Below are 22,359 nucleotides of genomic sequence, written 5' to 3'. Positions count from 1 at the left end.
CTGGCAGGGCAGGATGGAGCCGGTCCCGACGGCCTTACATACCTACAGCGGAAAACTTTGCTGTCGGCGGGCCGGTTAGCTCAGTTGGTTAGAGCGTGGTGCTAATAACGCCAAGGTCGCGGGTTCGATCCCCGTACGGGCCACACAGCCAACTCTTTTTCGCGCCGTCTGCGTCGCTGCCTGTTGTGACACGCGGCTTTGCCGCTGCGCCAGGACGGGGCCGAGGTGCGATCGGTGGGTACGGACAGACCCTCACCCACCGCGGGCCGAGCTCCATCGAGGGGCTGTCAGAGCCCGGGCCGGCAGCGGCAGAGCGGGCGTCTCTGTTTCTTCTGCACGTAGGATAACGCGCTCGGGTCACCCCATCAGGCACGTTCTCTCCCGTGCCGGTTCCGAGTGACTCGTGGCTCACTAGCTACCTGTGTTGGGCTTAAGCCCCGCCCAGTAAGAGCGAGTCCCGGGGTGCAGACTTCGTCTTTAGAAGGAAACCCGGCCCGCGCCACCAGCCAGTTCTTACCACCCCGGGGTCCCGCCGCACCTACGGAGGTTTTTGCCCCCAAGAGGCCGCCGTCGGTGCCGGGCGGCCCCGCCCCAGGGGCGCCATTGGCGCGCGTGCCACCGGTGCCCCGCGCTTCGCCCCGCGCCGCCGAGACCTCCCCGGGGGGCCGATGCGGCTCCCGCCCGCTGACGCCTGCCAAGATGGCGGCACCTGAGGAGGGGGGCACCGAGGCGCCGCCGCCCCCTCCTCCCGCTGAGGATAAGCCTCCCGGGGGGGCGGCCGCCGCCTGCGCGGCTCCCCTCAGCGTGGAGGCGGAGGAGGAGGAGGACGGCGGGGCCGCGGTGGGGCCCGCCAACCCGCCGCCCCCTGCGGAGGGCCCGGAGCTGCTGGCGGTGGCGGAGGAGCTGGTGCAGAGCTTGGCCGCCCTGGAAGCGGGGTCGGCGGCGGCGGGCACCGTTCTGTACGTGCAGGCGGACGGGAGCCTGGTGGAGGGCGCGGGGCTGAGCGCCGAGGAGCAGCAGCGGCTGCTGGAGCAGCTGCTGGCCGCCGCCGAGAGCCCGGGGCCGGGCACGGCGGAGCCACCGCCTCCTCGGCACGCCGCCACGCCGCTGGCCCCCGCGGAGCTCCAGCAGGTCATCGAGCAGGTGAGCAAGGCCCAGGAGCAGCAGAAGCCGCCGCCAGCTGCCCCGCCGGAGCCCTGCCCGGGGCCGCCGCCGCCGCTGGCCAGCATCATGCACAACGCCGCCCAGCACCTGCAGAGCGTGGCCAGGCAGGTCGCCCTGCAGCAGGGCAGTTCCGTGGCCGCCGCCCGGCTCCTCCCGCAGAAGGTAACTGGGGCTGGAAAGGGAGGGAGCCTGCGGCGCCCGGGGGGTGATGAAATCCGCTGCCGAGGGCAGGCCTCGGGGCGGGGAGGTTAATGTGGTTTTAATTAGGGTTTTTTTTTCCGTCCTGCTCGGTCACACCTGCCCTCGGGTGTATACTGGAGTCTCACAGCTGGAAGACACAACTTTCAATGTGGTTTAGAAAAATCCGTGTTTGAATGTAGATACTTGCTGCTGTGGTCAGTCTTTCGATCTGACTACGTGTGCAGCTAAAACAGGTTAGAAGAGCAGCTTCACAGTGATTAAGTGGTGATGCACAGGTAGAGAATGCATCCTCCTCTAATGGAAGGTGACGGTACCTGGGCTTTTCAGCCCACGTTTTGGGGTGCAGGGGTTGTCAAGCAATTGGTTCAAACTGAGGCAGAAATTTGAATGAGGAGGAGAGACTATGAGGGAGATGATCAGTAACACATATTCCCTCTTAATCATCATCACAGAGTTTTTTTGAACTGAGCACTTACAGTATGTCCTGGACCTGGTATTGGGACTGTGTCATGTAGCATCCTCCGTTTGGTTTGCTGAAGGTTATGAATCTGCCCAGGTGATGGTGCTGATTCTGCTGTTCCAAACCAGGCCTGTCAGCAGGAAACAAGGCTGTGACATGGCCTAAGAGCAAACTTCACATACTTGAGTTGAATGGCAGTCACAGCAGTAAATGGGCAGGAAAGCCTGTAGCTTGAAGGAAGGGAATCTGTGCTTTGATGTTAAATCTGTGCTTTGATGCATTAAAATAGGAAACTAATGATATGCATTGCTTTCTTCATGCCCTTTGCTTTAAGTACATGTAAGGTGTGTATCACCTTGATAGTATTGTCTCTTTATAAATGCTGTATTTGTGTAATCTCAACTCTTCCTTTTTTCCACAAAAGCAGCTGGAAGCCATTTGTGTCCAAGTTCAACCAGGACAGATGAAGGAAACTGAAAGGCCAATGCCATCATTGGCACCAATCCAGCCCAAAACTATAACACTGAGTCAGTCGGTTGGTAGAAATTCTAGCATGCCAGGACTTGGTATTATTAATCCCCAGATAATTAGGATACAGCCTGTTACAGGAACTGAGCAGCAGCAGCTATTCCTGCATAGCTCTTCCAAGTCTCCAGTTCAGTTGCTTATGCAGAGACCTTTACCATCACACGGATCAGCGTCTGTCAACAAGATTCCCACATCTAGGATGCTAAATGGGCAGAAAGCTGCACGTGCCACAGGATCAGCTGCAAGGTCTCCAAATGTTAACCTGGTGTCAGGCAGTTCAGCAAACACTCTGGTACCATGCCTTGAAAAAAAACAAAAAGATGACAAGTTAAAAAAATCCCTGAAAGTGAAAACACGTTCCGGACGGATTTCACGGCCCCCCAAATACAAGGCTAAAGATTATAAATTCATTAAAATGGAGGATTTGGCTGATGGTCATCAGTCTGATTCTGATGACTACTCTGAGCTGAGTATAGAAGATGATGAAGAAGGAAAGGTGAAGGGAAAAGATGCGTTATTTGGTTCTTCAAATTATAATCTGAAACCCAAAACGTTTAAATGTCAGACTTGTGAAAAATCCTACATAGGAAAAGGAGGATTAACAAGACATTATAAACTTAACCCAGGCCATGGACAGCTGGAGTCTTCACCTCAAAAAATACCTTCAAATAAGCCTAATGGAAGTATATTTGTGGACAATGACTGTGGAATAAGAGGGGAAATGATGAGTCCAGCACGTTTGGATTCAGTTACTGTCACTTTAAATAATGAAAATGCACTAGCTACCAATCTGGAAGGAACTGTTGGTTCAAAGGCTGGAGAACAGGTAACGTGTTACTTGAAAAAGCTGTCAGTTCTGGGGGAAGTAGGATGGCAGTTTTGTAGCCGCATAGTATTGTACTGCTCAGAAATACCCACCAACACACCAAATTAAACACATTTCCTATTGAAGTGCTTTAAAAATCAAATTACTATTTCTTGCAGTATTGCAGGAATAGTATTCTTGCACAGGCACAGAAAACAAAATGTTTACTGAGTGTTCATTTGTTACTGGTTTTCTGACATACAGTTTTCAGCTTGAGACAACCTTTATTGCATAAGTAGCATTCTTCTCTGCATTTGGGTAAGAATATTGTGTTGTTAAAGCCTTTAGCATGACAGCAGGGCATCATATGCGCTATCAGTTTTGGTTACTGAGAATGTCATTACCAAAAAAATCTCTGATTTGGAATCTAGCAGTGAACTGCAGTTTTTCCTAGAGCAGGGTTTGAAAGTGTGGCTTAGCTACCCCTGCTAACCAAACTCTTTGGTGAAACTTCAGTCCCTGGGTTGGAAGCTACTTTAGCTACAGGGTTTTTTTTTCCTATGATGTTTTAAACTGGTCGCTTCATAGTAAAGTTTCTCTCAATATTAAAATGACACCAACATCTTGCAGTGAGAACTGATAAGAGGTGCTGTCTAGGGAAAAAATACTCGTTTGGCAGTGTGAAATTTGTTACTTTTGTTTGTAAATGAGAAGTTGTTCTCAGAATGTGAAAATCTACAGTTTAAGATGCCAGTGCAGCAAGCAAACTTCCCCCGTCCTCTATGCTCTTCTATCATCTTTGGAAAAAGGGAATGGCAGAATGCTGAAGTCTACTCTCTGTATTTCTACATAGTTGTTGCTTCCCTGTGTAGCACTTCATTTTACCCAGGATGATGGGAATTTAGAAAACTTTCAGTCAGTCTCATACATAATACTACTACTGACTGCTAGATTGCTATTGGACCTGCTACTTTTAACTAGCAAATATGGATTCTGCAAATTTGCACTTTTAAGTCATTGATTTGGTCTAGTTTTGGGCTAGGTAAGTGCTTCCTAGAAAGACTAGCAGGATTATTAAAGCAGGTGCATTGATACAGACAGGAAGGCAATCAAGATCCCCATGCTCAATCTAGTCTTACGTTATATTTAGAACTAATTTAGTAGTTTAATCCCTGGATAGAACTGACATAAATTTGCCTTTTTTAGAGCTTTCCTAACCACTAGATAGTAGGGAGTTACTGAACATGGGGATGAAAATGTACTGGTTACTGAACATGGGGATGAAAATGTACTGGTTATGAAAAGAAGCCCGATGTACCTCAGTACTATTCTAAACTCCTCTCTTAGAAAAATACTGGGACATTCTTAGAAATTCTGGCTTGAAAAGGAAGACAGGATGTGTTCAGTGAGAAATTTTTGCTTTGATCAGTAAAAAAAAATTGCTCTGAAATCACAATGATAACTTAAAAATAGAAAATGTACTAAGAGTTTGCCATGTGGTCTTCTAACGGGAGCTGCTGCTTAGCAGTGTTCTTAGGGAAGATTTAGGAATTTAAAACATGGAAACTGCAATACATTTTGATTTTTACTTACCAAGCTTGCCACTGTTCATTGCTGTTCAGAGTTTCTGTCTTTCGCATCAAGTCTCCATGCTTTGACATAGTTACAACAAAACCCAAATTTTTCTTTGGGTATATTTTACTGCAAATTAAGATTTATTTCTACAACCTCTGTTTTGAAGAGGACATACTTTACTTTAAAAAATACTAAATGTATTTAACGGGCATAAACCAGCTCTTCCATTACATTCTCTTAATCTCTGTATCAAAATCAAAAATGCTACCTTTGCGAATAATGGCATGTGTGTGTTGTGAAAGTAGCAATCTTACTAGGATGTTGAATTTATTCTACAACTTTCTTTGCGGTTATGCTTGTACCCACCTTTATTTAATACACTGTTTATTGTTTACATAGATGAAGAACTTAATTATGAAATTGTCTTCCTCAAAACAGCATTTAAAGGGGTGAATAAATACTTTTTCTTTTAATTAAGACCTGTAAGTCTGCGGAAAGCAGACCCTTGTTGGCAGAACAACAAAATGAAAGCAGTTCAGGACACCGGGGACCTGTAACACCAAAAGTACCTGGAAGACCCAGACGACCAAAGAGACGTGGTCGACCACAGATGGGTGGAAGATCCAGGTGTTCTGGAAGGCTGAGCAGACCTGGTCAGTCCCCTTCAAAGTCACTTAGTAGTGTGTCAGCAGAACACAATGTATTCAGAAGAAAAGCTAGGTTAAAAGAGGTATGGTTCTCTTCTGCAATTACTTCACAGCTATCTTCCCCTCTCTTTTTTTATTTACTTATTTTCAAGGAATCATTTTCAAAAGATTGGGTTTAATTTTTTTTTTCTTTTTTTTTTTTTTTTTTAACATCCTTGTGTACTGACAAGATGAAGGCCTAAGGAAACATTAAGTTGTCTTTTAAGGAAAAAATACTTCTAGCAGAACACTGGGCAAAGGGAAAATGGGAACTCGGTCTGGAAAGGGGCTTTTGACATGTAGATACATTCTCGCTATCGTTTTTCTGGAGAAATGATGTTATTAGCTATTACTATGTATCTCCTCCAACACAGTAAAAAGAAATAAACTCAACTGAAGTTGGGCAACATCAAAAAAAAAAAAAGAAAAGAAAAAAACCCCAAACCAAACACACATAAAGAAGCTCTTGGGGGAGGATGGAATGGGGATTAAAATCCGTGCAGCTAACATAACTTTTTTGTTTGTTTCCTGTGTGTTGTGGAAGATCCTTTATGGCTACTAGATCTACCCATGTTGCTCTTCTTTCTACGAATTGGCAGTATCTGTGGGACTGAGTTTGGTCTGTATAAGGGTAGAAACTGTTTTGAGGTTTTCTGATTTATCTCTTGGTGTTATGTTTGCATCTGTTGTCAAAGCTGCTTAAACACATAGTGTAGCCTTAAAAAAAAAAGAGTAGTGATATTTGATGTTCTGAGTGTGGGATGCATAACTTCTGTAGGCTGCTCTGCTCTTAATAAACTCTGGCTTTTGACAGTTAATACAACAGTGCGATAATGAAGACTTAATGGAGCTGGCTCTCCCACGTCTCACGAAGCTTGTTACAGTATTTGAATTTCTGTTGATGAAGGTGAGGTGTTTTTTTTTTTTTTTTTTTTAATGTAAAACTGGTTAAATTATTTTAGGGAGACTTCCTTTAGTATACATAAAAAAGATTCATTTAGAGATGTATCTGAATTTCCTAAGTTAGCATTGTTCCACACATCACTTCAGTCTACACAGGCGAAGCTCTGGTAGGTCTCTTGATTGAAAGCCTCACTTTTTGCTGACTGGTTCAGTGGCTTTTTTTAATACTCCAAAATCTTTTCACTTGAATGTTTCTATTTTAAAACGTTGAGCGAAACAAACTGGCATACTTCAATTTCATTGGTTTTAAAATATGGGGGGAGGGGAAACAAACCCTTTTTCCCCCTGTTATTTCTAGGTTGAAAAAGGGTATCCAGCCAAAGCTTACTTCCCAGATGTGTATAAGGAATTTGAAGACTTGCATAATATGGTAAAGAAAATGGCTTATGATCACCTCAATAATTCAGATTTGCTGAGTTGCCAGCAGCCTGTTGAAATAAAAGATGCTAAGGTAATAAAGCACTCTTTGGAACTGTGATTTTTTTGTTTGTTTGTTTGTTTTGTTTTCTTTTGTTTTATTTTAGATGCTTTGCACTTTTATTTTTCTCTGATAAGCTTTGTCATGCTGAAGAAAACATGGGGTTTGATGAGCAAAAATAGACATTATTGTAAAAAATCCAACAACTAACTGAAGAGAAAAAAGAAATCCATAAAAAACTACAGTTCTAGTTTATGGCAATAGATACAACTAGATAGCAGATAAAAAAAAATCTAGCAGCACTGCTTCCTGTCTTGCGTATCTGGGGTAGTATGAAGCTGCATGTTACTGCAAGGTGTGCTCAGCAGTAATTGCTAGTAAAAGTACATCTTGATGTTCGACTAGGAAGGAAGGGTTTATATTTAAAATGAGTGGCCTTGATTTAAAAGGATAAGTGGTTTCATTGCAAAATGAGGACAAACTGAATGCATCTGTGCAGTTCACAGCCGTAGTAACAAATGTGAAAGGTAGCGAATACATTAATAAAGCTGCAAACTATTATTTCAGTGATTCTTCGATTCATTGCTTATGCAGCTGTCTCTAGAAAGACAATGCAGGTTTGGTTTTCTGATTGTTTTTTGTTTTGCTGTTCTTTTTTAATGTGGATCTTATCCACATTATGTATCTGGATCCTTATGGATCCTTATCAATCTTATATTCCCCTTGCTTAGAATAAAACAGCTCTTTGTACTTAACATATTTTTGGTTTTCCCTTCTCTGTTTCCAGTGGCAAGACACTGCTTTGTGTAATACCACCAACAAAACTTCTAAATGATGTGTTCATTAAGGTACATCAGCACTGAACATGCAACTACCAGGAGAGGGGAGCATACCGGAAAAGTCAGAGTAGGGATGGTGGAGATAAGAATTTGGTTCTTATAATCCTGGTTTAAAAAAAACAAAGTCCTGTATGGACTGTTAGCAGTGGTTAATGTTTATGTTTCAGAATAAATGGTGACATTCACTGTATGTCCTAAAACATTTTCTAGAATTACTGAGTGCCCATTTGGCTATTCTGTAACACTGACGTTTCCGTCTGGTGAAATGAAATTGCACCAAGTAAAGGGATGCTGTTGATAGCGGTGTCCAAAAATGGAACCTCTTTCTTGCTTCTCTTCAGTATTAATGTGCACTCTTAATATAGAATTATGCTCCTAAAAAAAAAACACCACCCCCCCCCAAAAAAACACACCAAAAAAACCCCAAAACCCAAACAAGACAACAACCCAATAAAATAACCCAGCCTTGACACTTTGTGTAGTAGCACACCTACATAAGGATGAAGCACAGGATTGGAATGTGGGGATGGGACTTAGGGATACTCTTAAACAGGAAGACCTAAATGTTTTGCAAATTATGTAGAGCCTCAACAGTGTTTTTTATTAAACCTGCTCTTGGTAACTGTCTCTGGATTCTATATATAACCATTGTACACCTAATTCTTTTGATTTGCCTCTTAATATTCACCTTCAAATGAAGGTCATGTTCTATTAATGTGGAGGCTGATTGAAAACATGGGAGTCTAAATACTTCATTGAGCTGTGATAATGGATTGCCAGGCTAGGCCAGTAGTTCTAGCTCAGTTTTAAGAAAACGAATCTGTATTTCAGCATTTATGTATTGAGATTGGAGAAGCTAACTTTTTTTTTTTTCCTGTAAAGGTTGCTGAATCCCTGGGAATTACAGAAATACTTGCTGGAGAAGAAAAGGCACAAGCTGCAGACTCTTGTTCACAATGTATAATTAAAACGGTTAGTGAGCAAGTGCCTGTGGAGATACTGGGACAAAAACGGTTAGCTGAGGTATGGAATACCTTTGTGAAAATTAACAATGAAACTAAGACAAATTAACACTTGTTAAAACAGATAATACTAGTATGATTTTGTAAGGAATAATTATCTGACTTGTGTTAAGGCTTTTCATGGTGTTTGGAAATACTCTCTACTGTTGTATCATAGCAAGGCATATGAACTAGCTGTATACTCTATATATAGCTAGTTCATATGCTATGAACACTTTAGCTAGACACTAAAGATGTACTTTGGGAAGACACTTGGTACCATTCAGGACAGAATCTCAAAGGCTTACAGGTAATGTCATGATACAGGGAAGAAAGAATATTTGAGGCACTAGTAAATGGGGGCTGCACAGTGAGAAGGATCCCCAGATTGTAATAATTTGTGCTGGTGTAACTAGGCCAACCTACAGCAGGCTCAGATGCTGGAGAAGTGGTTGCTCTGCTAACTGGTGGTAGTCAGAGAGGCATGAAAACAGTTCCTGTCTTTCTAACAAGGCAGCTGACCAGATTTAGTCTGTTTACAGCTGTAGCAGGGAGCTCTGTTTCCTCTTCTTGAAAGTCACATCTCTCTGGTCCATCCCCATAACAGTTCTACTTTTTATTTAATCCAGACTTGTTTCTGGTTGTGGATAAATAAGAATAGTGCTTTTTTCAGTTGCCGCCTGTAGTTAAAGAGCTGATCATGTTTTCTTCATTAACCAAACAATATTGGGCAGACTGTGTGTGCCCCTTGATTCAAGTTGGAGGTTTCATGCCATACAGCTAACCACAGAGGCTCAGAGAGATGCTTTAATGTTGAGGCAAGGGCATATTTTCAACCAAATATCAAAAGTAATTGGTGGCATTTTGGCAAAGCGTGATGGCTGTGTTTAAAGCCTTACCTTTTAGGAAGACCTTTAGTATAAGTCCTGTTTTCAAGGAGAGTATCAGTTCACTGCCTTGAAGTGCCCACAGGTAGTTTGTTGTCTTTTCCAGTATTGTCAGCTGTTACGGTGGCAGCCAGTTAATTATCTCTTGTATTGACAGAGCTCAGGGGAGGAACTGTTGCCATCAGCCAAAAGGACCAAGTTAGAAGACATAATGGAGAGTGTGAATGATTATGCCAGTCAAGATGAAGTGAAAGAAAAGAGTGGGAATTTGTGTACACTGTTTGAAAAAGATGGTAACCTCTTCAGATTTTCCAATGCCGTTCTGTTTGTGGAGGAGCTGAACAAATCTCGTGATTCTTTAAGCTACTGTGGGTTTTGTCTTAAGGTTTAATTTATTAACTTGCTTCCCTGGTCCTTCAAAAGCAGCTGTTTAAATGGAAAGGCATCATGGCAGGGTGGGGGAAAGTAACCGATGATGCAGACCATAGCAGTAGCTCAATTCTGAATGCATGATAATCTGGTTATTAATACTGCTGCAGTACTATGAGCATAGTACTGTCCTCTACTGTGTGCTTCCTGAATGCTCCCTATTCACTCTATCCTTTATAGCAGGGAAGGTGCATGACCTTTGTGCCAGGAGTGGGAGAGCAGAGGAAGAGGAAGCAGCATGTGTGTCCTTCCTCTTTGCCCCAGCAGGCTGCAGGAGCAGGAGAATCATCAGAGCTTTGTGGAACCTGGGGAAGGGGGAGAGCTGGAGGCTGTCCTGTATCCCAGGGGAGATATGAGGAGATTGGAATTTAGGCACCACTCTGCACCAGAGTTTTTGGGTGGTTGCCTTTCTTTTTATCCCTCTGTTGTCTTCATTCACCCCCACCCCTCAGATTGGCAGGGTAACAGTGGATTAGAAAGGAAAGCAAGATGGGTTCCCACCTATAATCTTCTAAAACTCCACTGGTCTTTGATGCAAACGTGGTGCAGTAATTCAGAGGCATTATGATCACTGTTGTGAAAGATTCCAGTCCTTGCCCACCTCTAATAAGATCTGTCTATCAGTACAGTCCTCTTGCTTTGTAAAGACCTTTCTCTGGTGTTGCTGTAGGATGCTTTGCTTTGCTCTCCGCAAAGCATCTTTCTGTTGTTTTTGTTTTTCTCTCTGTTTATTTTTCTTTCCCTGGAAGGTTCTCTGAATGACCACACTTATTTCTTATTGTATTAATGATTTACTTCTGGGCTAGGAGGTTTTTTAAATTTGGTTTCACTTGCACCTTCTAGTAAGGTTTTTTGCAAGTCTACAGTACAAGAAGTTAAAAATGGTCCCTTCTGCAGTGTGAGGCCTCCTTTGTTGTGCAGTGATATCCTTCATAACAACAAAAAAGCCCCCAAACAACCTACTGGTTCCTTTTGATTGTCAATTATAAAAACTGACAGCTCCTATTACTGCAGCTTAGTAGTTATTGTTCAACTGTTTGTGACCTGGCTCTTGGTCCGGGTCAAATAACTGGTAAAACACACTAATTTTGTAGTGCTTTAACCTTTTCTGTCACAGGATGAAAGTGCTCCTAGGGCTGCCAGCACAGATAATTAGATATGTAGTAACTTGATGACATGTCTGAGTCCAAGATGAGCTTGATTATCAACAGAGATTTTATTGAATTTAAATGTTTCTGTCAATTTACTAATGGTAATATTCTTTATCTTTTAATGTCATAGATGTCTTTAAGCTGTATGCCAGAGTTTGACTTTCAGCCCAGGTAGTTTTCAGGATTAACTGAAAAATGCTGCTTCTGATGTCAGGTCCCTTGCTATGAAAGGACCTTGACACGCTTGTGAGGTGGGCCGATGCCAACCTTATGAAGTTTAACCAAGCCAAGTGCAAGGTCCTACACCTGGGTCGGGGCAACCCCAGGCACTGCTACAGGCTGGGCAGAGAAGAGATTCAGAGCAGCCCTGCAGAAAAGGACTTGGGGGTGTTGGTTGACGAAAAGCTTAACATGAGCCGGCAGTGTGCACTTGCAGCCCAGAAAGCCAACTGTATCCTGGGCTGCATCAAAAGAAGCGTGACCAGCAGGTCGAAGGAGGTGATCCTGCCCCTCTACTCTGCTCTTGTGAGACCCCACTTGGAGTACTGCGTACAGTTCTGGTGTCCTCAACATAAAAAGGACATGGAGCTGTTGGAGCGAGTCCAGAGGAGGGCCACGAGGATGATAAGAGGGCTGGAGCACCTCCCATATGAAGACAGGCTGAGGAAGTTGGGGCTGTTCAGCCTGGAGAAGAGAAGGCTGCGTGGTGACCTCATAGCAGCCTTCCAGTATCTGAAGGGGGTCTACAAGGATGCTGGGGAGGGACTCTTCCTTAGGGACTGTAGTGGTAGGACAAGGGGTAATGGGTTCAAACTTAAACAGAGGAAGTTTAGATTAGATATAAGGAAGAAGTTCTTTACAGTGAGGGTGGTGAAGCACTGGAATGGGTTGCCCAGGGAGGTTGTGGATGCTTCATCCCTGGCAGTGTTCAAGGCCAGGTTGGACAGAGCCTTGAGCCACATGGTTTAGGGCAAGGTGTCCCTGCCCATGGCAGGGGGGTTGGAACTAGATGATCTTAAGGTCCTTTCCAACCCTTACGATTCTATGATTCTATGATTCTATAAAATATTCAATAATATTTCAATATCCAGAAATTCCTTAAGGATTTTTCTACAAGCTTTCTCATTGGAAATTGCTGTGAAACTCTTGCAAGGTGCTTCAGGTTTGCTAACTGGGGGAAGGAAAGCAGGGAGGCAGTCTAGCTTTTCCTCCAAAATTACTGCTGAAAAATAAATTTTTGGACATGCAATATTAGGTTGCTCAACAAAATTATATTTATTTCACCCTTTCAGGTTTTAAGCAATTAAATGGAGAAATCCTGCTTTCAGGAGATGGGCATATCACTTGCTGCACAACTGGAAGCACAGAGCAACAAAATTCACTTGCTGATTCAGGAGTTAGAATCGATGCTGGAAATTCAGGTACCTTCTCCCAGACTGTGAAAATGAGGGTAGAGTATTCCCAACCTATGGCGAAACAGGAACCAGACCTGGCAGGTGACACGTCTCTGCTACATGCTGAAGTTGTATTACCAGTTGAAGCAGATGGCTCACCTGGATTAGTCCAAGCGCACTTTGTGTGTGAGGATGCAGCCGGTGGGCTCTTGGCTCCTCAACTTTGCATCTCTGTGTCAGAGGATGCAATGGGCAGTCAGAGCACTAATACAGCAACGAGTGAAGAAAATGGGCACCATCAAAAATACCAGAAACTGCAAGAAGAAAACGGTAATCTTGCAATTAAAGAACATTCTGAACAACTCCATAATGCAAATATGACTGATGAGATGCAGGAACTTGAAAAAGCTTTTTCAACAAACATTGTGCCAATAAACCACCCACACAGTGCTCAGACTGAGTTGCACCAGAACCCTGTCCAGGAAACCTCCCTGTCTGCTCATGTGAACCATGAAAACTCTCTTAAAAATGCGAATGACTTTTCTTGTGGGAGAGAGGAACAACATGAGCTGGAGAATACAGTTACTGTAGATGAAACTGTAGCCTTTGAGATTACTGATGAGAGCCATGATTTTTTGTCTCAGGGACACGAACAGATTTTTATTCAGACTTCAGATGGGCTTATCCTGTCTCACCCAGATACTGCTGTTCTGTCTCAGGCAGAAGGCATCGTTATTGTAACTGATTCCAATGGTACCACAATGCATATCCGCACGCCTGAGGGGATACCTTTGGAAACTGTGGAAGCACTACTGGCAATGGAAGCAGATGGCCAAAGTGAAGAGATTTTGCTCTCGCAAAGTGAATTGGAGCCATAAATAAGAAAACTATATGCTTTCTTCTGGAAAAGACTGACTCTATCAAATGTATATTTTTCTAATGTGAATACTGAAATAACTGAAATTTAACTTATTTGTAAACTGTTTCTATGCCCTGTACTTTTTATAACTTATGTTTATATGGATCTAGCAGCATTGCAACCAAAAATTCTAGAATTAACATCATTCTATTTGCTTTATACGGTGGGGGTGGGTGGAAAGTGGAAATCTGTCAACCCTAAAACTGTTGCACTGTTCCCTTTTGTTATATAATTCTTTTTCTCTCCAGCCATCTAAAAATGCAGGAAGTTGTACTGCTGTCCAGCAGTGATGTGCTGTGTACTGGCAAGCTGTGTATGGGTAAAATAAAAACTATATTAAAAACATGGCGTTTTCTGTGCCATTGAGTTTACAGAACACTTTGTTAAAGCACTTTGTCAATGCTAATGAATATTCAAGCTAGCTTTTAGACTTGAAGAGCGTAAATCTGCCCGGAAAAATAGGCAGTTTTAAATATAATCTGGGAACAGTGTGACAGCCTAGCTGATCCTTACCTCAATAAGCATCCACTGAGAGATAAAAATAACCTCCAACAAAAACTGTTGGGAATGTATTTAAGTATGTTTGTGTAATGTTCAGCTACACCTTTAAAAACTGCTTAGACAGAAACAGGAAGGTGCTAAGTAGTGATCTGATCTTCCTTACTGAGATACCAAATTCTGTTTTTCTCTTTAGTCTATGACAGTCTATTTTTGTTAGACTTGTATCACACTTTCTTTCAGATGATGCATCCCTTATCAGTTCTAAGCTTTGACCTTCCCAAGAACTCCACACTGCCTTGTAATACTTAATCATAATAAAAAGGTGTCCTTGATTATCATCCCTGTTTCTCTATGCAGACAGAAAACTTACCAAACTAGTTATCTACTTCTATCTACCTTGTATTACTGTCACACTTTCAGTATGTTGCTTGGATGATATTTTTTCTGGAGAATTCCTAGCAGCTTCTTGTCCAAGGCACTGTCTTTACTTTCAAGAAACTTAGCAGGTGAAAATGAACAGCCTTACATGACCAGTATCTTTTAACATAGTTGAGTTTGGGGTTTGTTGTTTTGTTTTTCTTGATTGCCTAAGTAGAAGATTAATTTGATTAGCCAAAACACTGCCTTTTAACGTGTGGATGTGAAAGATGTCATCACATATTAGTGAGCTCCTGTCTCATGGTTAGGTTTATGGTGTAGGTTTTGCTTTGTTTTTTCCCCCCTATTTTTTAGGAAGTCTCAATGGTCAGAGGACACACGCCTACCCTGTAAGTGAAGATCAAGGTGAAGTGAAGCAAAGCAAGGTCTTCCAGTCTTCCATCACAGGTGAGCAATGCTTTATTACATTCTTTTGTACTGACTAATAACTACATCTGAGGACTTAACAAGCAACTGCTTAAAGCTATAATAACAAAATATCTCTGCAATAATTGTGCAGTAATCTGTGTCCAACAGCAGTCAGTGAGCAAGGGGCTCTGTGAATATGAAGACAACTTCATGAAGAGAGAACAAACCACAATTTCTACCTGTGCAGAAAATGAAAATTTGCTTCAATTCTGTCTTCCCTATTGATTTGCACATGCTGAGAAATACAATACACCTACTCCCATCTTAAAAGAACAATCTTGTAAGTGAACCAACCTTTTCTCCCTGGAAAATAGTTTTCGAGTATGAAGGTGTTTCCATAGTGACAAGGGTTTGGCCCTACTCCGATAAATTCAGGTGGCTGTTAAACTAGGTGGAACACTTGCACAGAAAAATAATAAACTCCAACAAAGCTATTCATAACTGATTGTATTCTCCTTGAGCTACAGCAGAATTTCTTTTTAGACGATAGGAATCTTTTTAGATGATAAGAGTAGAACACTATTAAGCTGTCAGAAACAATCTTGTTGAACAGAGCAACATGTTGAGAAAAGTTTCCTAATTCATGTCTGTTCTGTTACTGCAGGAAACTCATGCATTTCCCTTACTGAGCTTACAGGGTTTTAGCTTGGAACTATTCAAGTAAGTGACCCTACTTGTGCTATCAGAAGTCTGTTCTAGAATCTCTCGCTGTTTTAATTAGATTTTTCTAGTGTCAAACCACGGCTGTTATGGACATTTCATACCAGTGTGCATTTTGTGTCACTTAGTTCAAAGGAGAATTGAGGGTAAACATCTGTCAGGGCACACCGATGAGTCAACAGCACTTAGAAACACTACATAATTGTGTGAAATAGCAGATGGAAATCAACAGTTTATATAGGAGCAGGTCACAGGCAGTCAGAAAGTGGGAGGAATTTAGATTATTCATCATAATGAAGTAAGCGGAAGGCCTAAATTCACTACACATTAAGGATTTAACTAAAAGTTGGTGACACAGCTGCATAGTTTCTACATTGTAATGCACTTTTCTGAAAAGTGATGATTTGCAATAGCAGCTAACAAGTTATTAAAGGCTGGGCAAGTGTGGCAGCTTCTCTATGCTATCCAGGTCTGACATAACGTGACTGCCACAGTGACTATAATGTCTTCAGGAGTGAAAGCAAGTATGAGTAGTGAATTCCTCTTCAGTATTTAGCTTTTGCATGAACTGCTTCTCCCAAATAGGCTCTCTACTCCCTTTTCCAAGAAAGCAGCAGGAAAAAGAAAAGCAAGAGTTTGAGCCACTGATTCTTGTCACATAAACTGCTAACCAAAACTACAGCAGGGCACACCTTTAAACCAAAACCACTTGACATCGGAAAGGGTAATCCAAGGAAAAACTCACTGAGCCTCATGACAGGAAGCAAACAGTGTGGGATAAGACCATGCCTGAAGCAGATTTTGGTTTTTTTCAACAGATGATTTCACATAACATCTCTACAATGAATTAAAAGAGACAAGATCTTTTCATATAATGACTGTGGAATAGTGAGTTGTACTAAAACTTCCCAGTGTGCTCGTTCAGGCTTGGATCACTCTTCAGGGGTGACGTACCCAACCATGCTATAATCAAAACCAAACCAGAACTTACACTAGTGTCTTCGACAGCGTTTCTAAACCACATACCAGTCACATCCACTATGCGGATGCTTTTGGATCTGCCTTTTGTGCTTTTCTTTTCCCCATTTATAAGGCAAGTACAAAAGCACACACCCTGTTAAGTCATGCAAATAAAACCCACAAAAAGAAGTGCTGAATTCCTATGATGAAAGGGACAACGTAGGTATGTTAGACTATCAAGACTTGGAAATTAGTTAACATTCTTTGCTGTAGGTGTCTATGTGCATTGAATTCCCCCCAGACCAGCACATAGTGGTTACCTCTTTCTGATTATAGAGGACTTAACCTCCTACCTGTAGCCTCTCTATTGCACTTAAAATGGATAGTGACCAAAACCAGATTGTCCCATGCCGAGGAAGGAGTATCAACTGAGACAAAATAATAAATACAAATAGAAATAAATATTTTTAATAAGTTTTACAAAAATTCAACTTACTTGGTAAGCTTTGCAGTTTGCCATGTCAGTTTCATGTAAGCACAATTAGAAGAAGCCACATAATATCCGGAATTCTAGCACTGTCTATGTCCTGTTTCTAGCAGCATGGCTTCAAGTAGTAGTTTGCTGCTATTCTCAATGTAAGGCTGGTATAACCATGATGATAAATAGACCATCATCAGATCCTGGTCAGCAGAATGAGCAATTTCTTGTACAATTGTTTGCTTGAGTTGTAGTTCCTTCTTGTACATTTCAGAGAGCTTCAGAGAAACCTCATCTGAAATGGATTGAAAAAAACAAGCACGTTGACCAGAACATTTCAGAAATTCTCTAGAAGTTACATAACACTTGTAATATAATGATCATTAAAAAAACCTACCTTGCATAAGCTATTCCCCATATTTAGACATCTTAGTTTTTACAGTATCAGTAATGCTTGTATACTAGAATACGTAACGCTAAACAATTTACTCTGCTTTTGGATATATTTTATACACTTGTGATTTTGACATGAATCCCCTCTTAATTCCAGAATAAGCAGTGGTATTGATCCTCAGGACCCACTGTAACATTATCAGCTACAGCTATTCTTTCAAATAACTGAAATTTGATTTAAAAAATTGAGAATGCTATCCTGAAACACAACTTCCACATTTCAGAGCCACTTTTGATTTTAGCTAATCTAAAGGATGCCCTCACATGCTGTCAGGAACTTTAGCAATGTATGATCACCAATAAGTGATACCAATAGTGAAAAATAATGGTAAAACAAAACAACAGACCAAAACTGAAGTGTGTAATGTAAAAACTAATGTTGTTACTAGTTAATAATACTGGCAGGGGGGTTAAAATATATCTATGTAATAATCTTCAATTGTTTGACTTTCTAAAAAAATACACAAATTATTTTTCAAGAGAGACTGATCTTATGTTTGTAACTTAGCCTGAACTGTTACTATTTTCAGGAGGATTTAGTCTTTCATGGAGTACAGAGCATCGCTAAATGATTCAGACACAATGAGTGTTTTGATAGCACTTGTTATTCTTACCCTTTTAAGCTGGCAGAAACTAAAACATAAAACATAAGATTCCTGGTAACTTGTGGTAGTGAAGTAAGAAGCAGGGCTTCACAAAAGTATGACTTTCACTTCACAAAGGCAGCAGTTGGTTTGCATGCAATCAGGCTTCTCTGGAATTCAGTTTTAAAACTGCAGGAATACCAGTTGGGAGGTGGTACCTTCTGCCATTAAGTGAATGCTAAAAGCACTGGTATTAACAGTAGACAGTAAATGAACATTTCTTTACTTGCCTTGACTGACACTGAGATCAGAGGTATTTTTCTTGGCTGCCTAAGAATTAGCTGAAGCATAACTTATTCTTTGCACTCAAGGATTTAATTTCAGTGTCAAGTAACAAGTCAAACAAGTTAAGCCTACTACTTAAAACTACCAAGTTGCAAATATGTCTCTCCCTACAAAGGTTGTGGCTGTTGCAGCTTGGACACTGTAAGCTGCTGATCAGCTTAGTTTTTATGCTGCAATTGTTACATGTCAGACAACGCTTGGCAATTCATACAAGCAGTCACCAGCAGTAACCCTAAGCCAGTGGTGCATTCATGTGTTTATTGATTAGTCAATTCTAAACGAGACAGATACACTCTCTCTCTAAAGCAAGACATCCAGATAAAAGGGTTTATTTTGCAGTCCTCAATTAGATGTCATCAATGACACAGTGCAATTAGCTAAGATAGTAAGTATTTCACTTACAGAAGTATGGTGTGGGCCATGTATGAAAGAAGGGTGCTGTGCAATTCCCAGCTCTATGGTGGAATGCTTCCAAGTCACAGATTGCTTTAGTAGTTGAAGTAAGCTTTTCCATTTTCAGTTGTATTTTTGTCTGAAAATGATGAACATCTCAGGAACATTAGACTACTATAATCGTAAACCAACCTAGTTGATTCTATTTTTTTAAAACCCATGATTTCTGAAGAGTATTTAGTCTTAACAACTCTAACTCACTCTTTCCCCCCCCCCCCCAGACAGGAATCAAAGCTGGAATTTATATAAAAATTTGAGATACCCTAAAATTTTGAACATTGCAGATATGACTTAGTGATTCTGATTTTGCAACATTCTTTTGTTTCCCACATGTAGAAACATATTAAAATCCTCTTTAATTTTTCTTGAGTTTTTCTCCGTTTTCTCTGAGTTTTTTCTATAGCAATTTAGCACTGGGGTAGAACATCAGACTACCTATGCACAAGCGTGGCACAAGCCCCATGAGCACATGCTTTCTTACATTACCACGTCAAGATGACTTAAATTTGATTTAAAAAAATCAGCAGCAGGTGAGTAAAGCAGCCCAAGCTCCTACCAACAATATATCTAGGCTGATTTAACAACTTGCTTCATAAAACAGGTCATTCCATCCACTTCCTTCATATTCATCTGACTTTGTGCATTACTGATGGGGACTAATTTTTACAACAAAACGGAGCTTGCAGGCAACATCTTTAAGTCAAGAAGCTAAAATACAGATACTTCTATAAACTCGTAAACTGGTACAAACTCATAAGGAACGAAAAATAAAATACGTCTGTAGTAGCTGTGTTTAGTATCCAATCTAACACTGCCTGCCTCCTTTTACTCAGGAGTAATAAAAAGCTGCATAAACGCACTTGGTAAGATACAAAACTACCTCAAAGAAAGAAAAAGAAAAAACCAAAACAACAAAACCCCCTCACCCAGATGACTGTTACTTTTTCCTACAGAACAAAATTGGAGGAAAATCTAGCTGCCTTCCTGCTTATTCAAAATACTAAATTGATATCCGTCTACATAAAAAGATAGATCTATCATCTTTTTAATGGGCCTCCACTTCGGCAGAAGGCTGTAAAAGTTATTTTTAATAAGAATTTTAAGTTACAGTATCAGGCAAAAAAAAACCAACCCTCTTTTTGTTTCCTGTCAAACTGGCAGATGAGATTAATTTCTAGCAATGAATCCAGAAAAAAAGGTGGGTTAAATAATAATTATCTTACTCTACTTTCTAGAGAAGGAATTCTACACAGAAAGTGCAGGTAGGCAGACTAAAAATATAACTGCATCATGTCTGCTCAAAGGTAGCTGCAGGGCAGCTTTACCTGATGGCAGGTAAAGCACCGCTTTATGCTTTGTTTGTTTGGTTCTAAACAGAGGGAAAATCCAGGATGAGAAAACAGAAAATGGGTGCAGTTTCAGAATGAATTTTTTTATACAACTTGTTCTCAGAGGATCACTTCATAAAGGGATGAGTAGAATTACATGCAGAAGGCAGATGTAAAAACAACTTTCAAATTTACCAAGCAAGCAAATAAATGGTGCACACTAGACTGATAATCATTTAGGTTTGAAGCCAAAGGATTATGAATAAAAATCCTAATTTTCTATTTACCACAAATACTTGAGGACATTTCCTTATGTCATACTTGAACACACTTGGAACTGATTCATATTGACCAAGATTGAAAAATGCGCATTACCATATGCTTTAAGGTCTCAAGTAATTCTTCACAGCAATTGTCCAGTTCTTCACTGTACTTTGGAGGTAGCTTTTCAGATTCTGTGGCACTGTTACCACATGCTATCTCCAGTTTGTTGTCTTGAAATCTAAAATAGAAACATAAGGCAGAGTAAACAACTGCAACGTAGGTTTATCCAAGTTGTGGTGATTTAAAATCCATGTGGTCTGGTCCTACAAAATCTCTTACAATGTATGCATTTTTGGGTGGTGTTTTTATTTTTTTTTTAATCATCACTGTTAACTTTTCTGTCCATATAAATCACCAATTCTTTCTTAAAATCTGATGAACTTTTGATTTGAATGAAATTTATTAATACTGGCCTGCGTGTAAATATGCAAGAGTAAGGGAACTCACATGGGCTGAGATCTTTAGGGTTATGTTCTAATTTTGTACATTATGTAAGTATTTTAAATGTCTGTTATGCTTAACTATGTATAATAAACATAGCCAATTTCTTGCAAATCTCATTACTTTATGAGGTTATTTCAATCCTCATGCGACTTTTATTATTTGGATGTAGGTGGTTTATGTAAGCAAAAAGTCCAACTGCTGAGTTTGATCTAAGAGCTAGCTTATCCACTCTGACATATACTTTTTCCCACCTCCAAAAAGAACTTTCTAGTGATTAAAACAGATTCATTTCTCAATAAAGGCAATCTTTATGCTCTTTACTTGTATGTATTAGCCTACTTACTGTTCACTAATCTTCATGTTGACTATTTTGTTTGCTGTTGTAAATCCATTATCATTCAGTCTCTCCCATTTCATCATTAAATTATGCCAGTCTGCTGCATTATCTTTAATTTTTCTTGCACTAACAGGTAAAACAGGTCTTCTTGGAGTACCATCACCAGGACTTTTTGCTGCATGAGAAAATAAAGAAATTCAAGCCATTTAGAGCATAAAGAGACAAATCAGCATGCTATCTGGCAACTGTCTGAGTGATTTCCTTGCTTTATGGCTGAATATTGATTAAAGTAAAAGAGAATTTACATGAGCTGCCTTCAGTCTTGCAATCTAACTCCTCATCTATAAGCCTTATTACTACTTACATGAAAATCATGTTATTGGAAAAATGCAAGCATGTTCTGTGATGTGATTTCGTAACATGCACAGTAGTGGCTTTGCAGTAACCCGTCAGTCTAGCAGTCTTCTGCCTGTGTATGACAGTTAATGATAACACAGTGTATGGCAGCAACGGGAACTGCTACACAGCACCCCATTTACACAGGAGCACTACCTGGGGGGCGGGCAGCGAGCAGCCCCTTCTGCCTGGCCCCACCGTCACGCCCCAGGTCCTGCCCGGGAAGCACGGAGGGCCGGGCTCGAAGCTCGGCAGTGGCAGTAACAGTAACGCCGCCGCTCTACCCGCACACTCGCTGGTTTTAACTTATATTCACAGAGTCGCTTGAAAAGTGGCACAAAGGTGAAGCCCACGAACCGCAGCAAGGCACGGGTGTCGCTCGCTTCGCCCGGGGGAACGAGAGAGGTGCTGGGCACCTTCCCGGCCCGCACCCACGTTAAGGTAACGCGCCGGCGGGCGGGCAGGCACAGCAGACACGGGCGCAGGGAGCACCAGGCCCTGGCCTCTGGCCGCTCCCCGCTGCCGCAGAGGTCCGGCCCTGGCCCCCCACCGCCCCTCGCTCCCACCCTGGGGTCAGCCGGTGGCGGGGCGAGGGGCGCACTCCCGACCGCCCACACTCACCCGCCATGGTGGCGCGCCGCAGCCCGCGGAAGTGCGCTCACGTCCGGCCCCGCCCAGGCCCGGCCCCGCCGAGCGGCGCAGGCAGCCGGGGCCGCCGCCGCTGCCGTGGGGCCTGGGTGACGCGGCGCTCGCTCCATCCTTCTCTCTACCCGCCGGCGGTAGCTATGGCCGCCCTGCGCACCTGAGGAGGTGAGCGGAGCCGCGTCTTT

The 22,359-nt window shown here is 41.9% G+C and overlaps 3 protein-coding genes and 1 non-coding gene across 5 annotated transcripts in view; 3 read left to right on the top strand and 1 right to left on the bottom strand.

Moving 5' to 3' along the window:
- The first annotated feature begins 69 nt into the window (after positions 1–69).
- TRNAI-AAU lies at positions 70–143 on the top strand. The gene has a single exon. It is a non-coding gene; the product is annotated as a tRNA-Ile (tRNA).
- Positions 144–601: 458 nt separating this feature from the next.
- ZNF839 (zinc finger protein 839) lies at positions 602–13,782 on the top strand. 2 transcript variants are annotated; one of them, XM_030485031.1, is made up of 8 exons: positions 602–1,326; positions 2,250–3,179; positions 5,212–5,463; positions 6,234–6,326; positions 6,681–6,833; positions 8,522–8,662; positions 9,685–9,820; positions 12,400–13,782. In XM_030485031.1, the coding sequence occupies exons 1-8, from the start codon at positions 700–702 to the stop codon at positions 13,377–13,379; spliced, it is 3,312 nt and encodes a 1,103-aa protein (XP_030340891.1). In that variant the 5' UTR covers positions 602–699; the 3' UTR covers positions 13,380–13,782. The 2 variants fall into 2 exon arrangements, with proteins under 2 accessions (XP_030340891.1, XP_030340892.1); XM_030485032.1 differs by having other exon boundaries at positions 637–1,326; positions 2,253–3,179.
- A 2,434-nt stretch (positions 13,783–16,216) lies between these two features.
- Positions 16,217–22,289, bottom strand: CINP (cyclin dependent kinase 2 interacting protein). The gene is made up of 5 exons (XM_030485034.1): positions 22,151–22,289; positions 21,140–21,308; positions 20,404–20,530; positions 18,650–18,779; positions 16,217–17,160 (listed from the first exon to the last, which is right to left on the bottom strand). Exons 1-5 carry the CDS (start codon positions 22,155–22,157, stop codon positions 16,958–16,960), a joined length of 636 nt encoding a protein of 211 aa, XP_030340894.1. The 5' UTR covers positions 22,158–22,289; the 3' UTR covers positions 16,217–16,957.
- TECPR2 (tectonin beta-propeller repeat containing 2) overlaps positions 22,220–22,359 on the top strand; it is a 43,241-nt gene continuing 43,101 nt past the window's right edge. The window contains exon 1 of the mRNA XM_030485028.2: positions 22,220–22,339. The gene's annotated coding sequence lies outside the window, so the exon portion shown is untranslated. The remainder of the gene's footprint in view (positions 22,340–22,359) is intronic.

The sequence above is a fragment of the Strigops habroptila genome, chromosome 4, assembly GCF_004027225.2.
Source record: "Strigops habroptila isolate Jane chromosome 4, bStrHab1.2.pri, whole genome shotgun sequence".
NCBI classification, from domain to species: domain Eukaryota; kingdom Metazoa; phylum Chordata; class Aves; order Psittaciformes; family Psittacidae; genus Strigops; species Strigops habroptila.
This window is presented reverse-complemented; position numbering and strand designations above follow the sequence as displayed.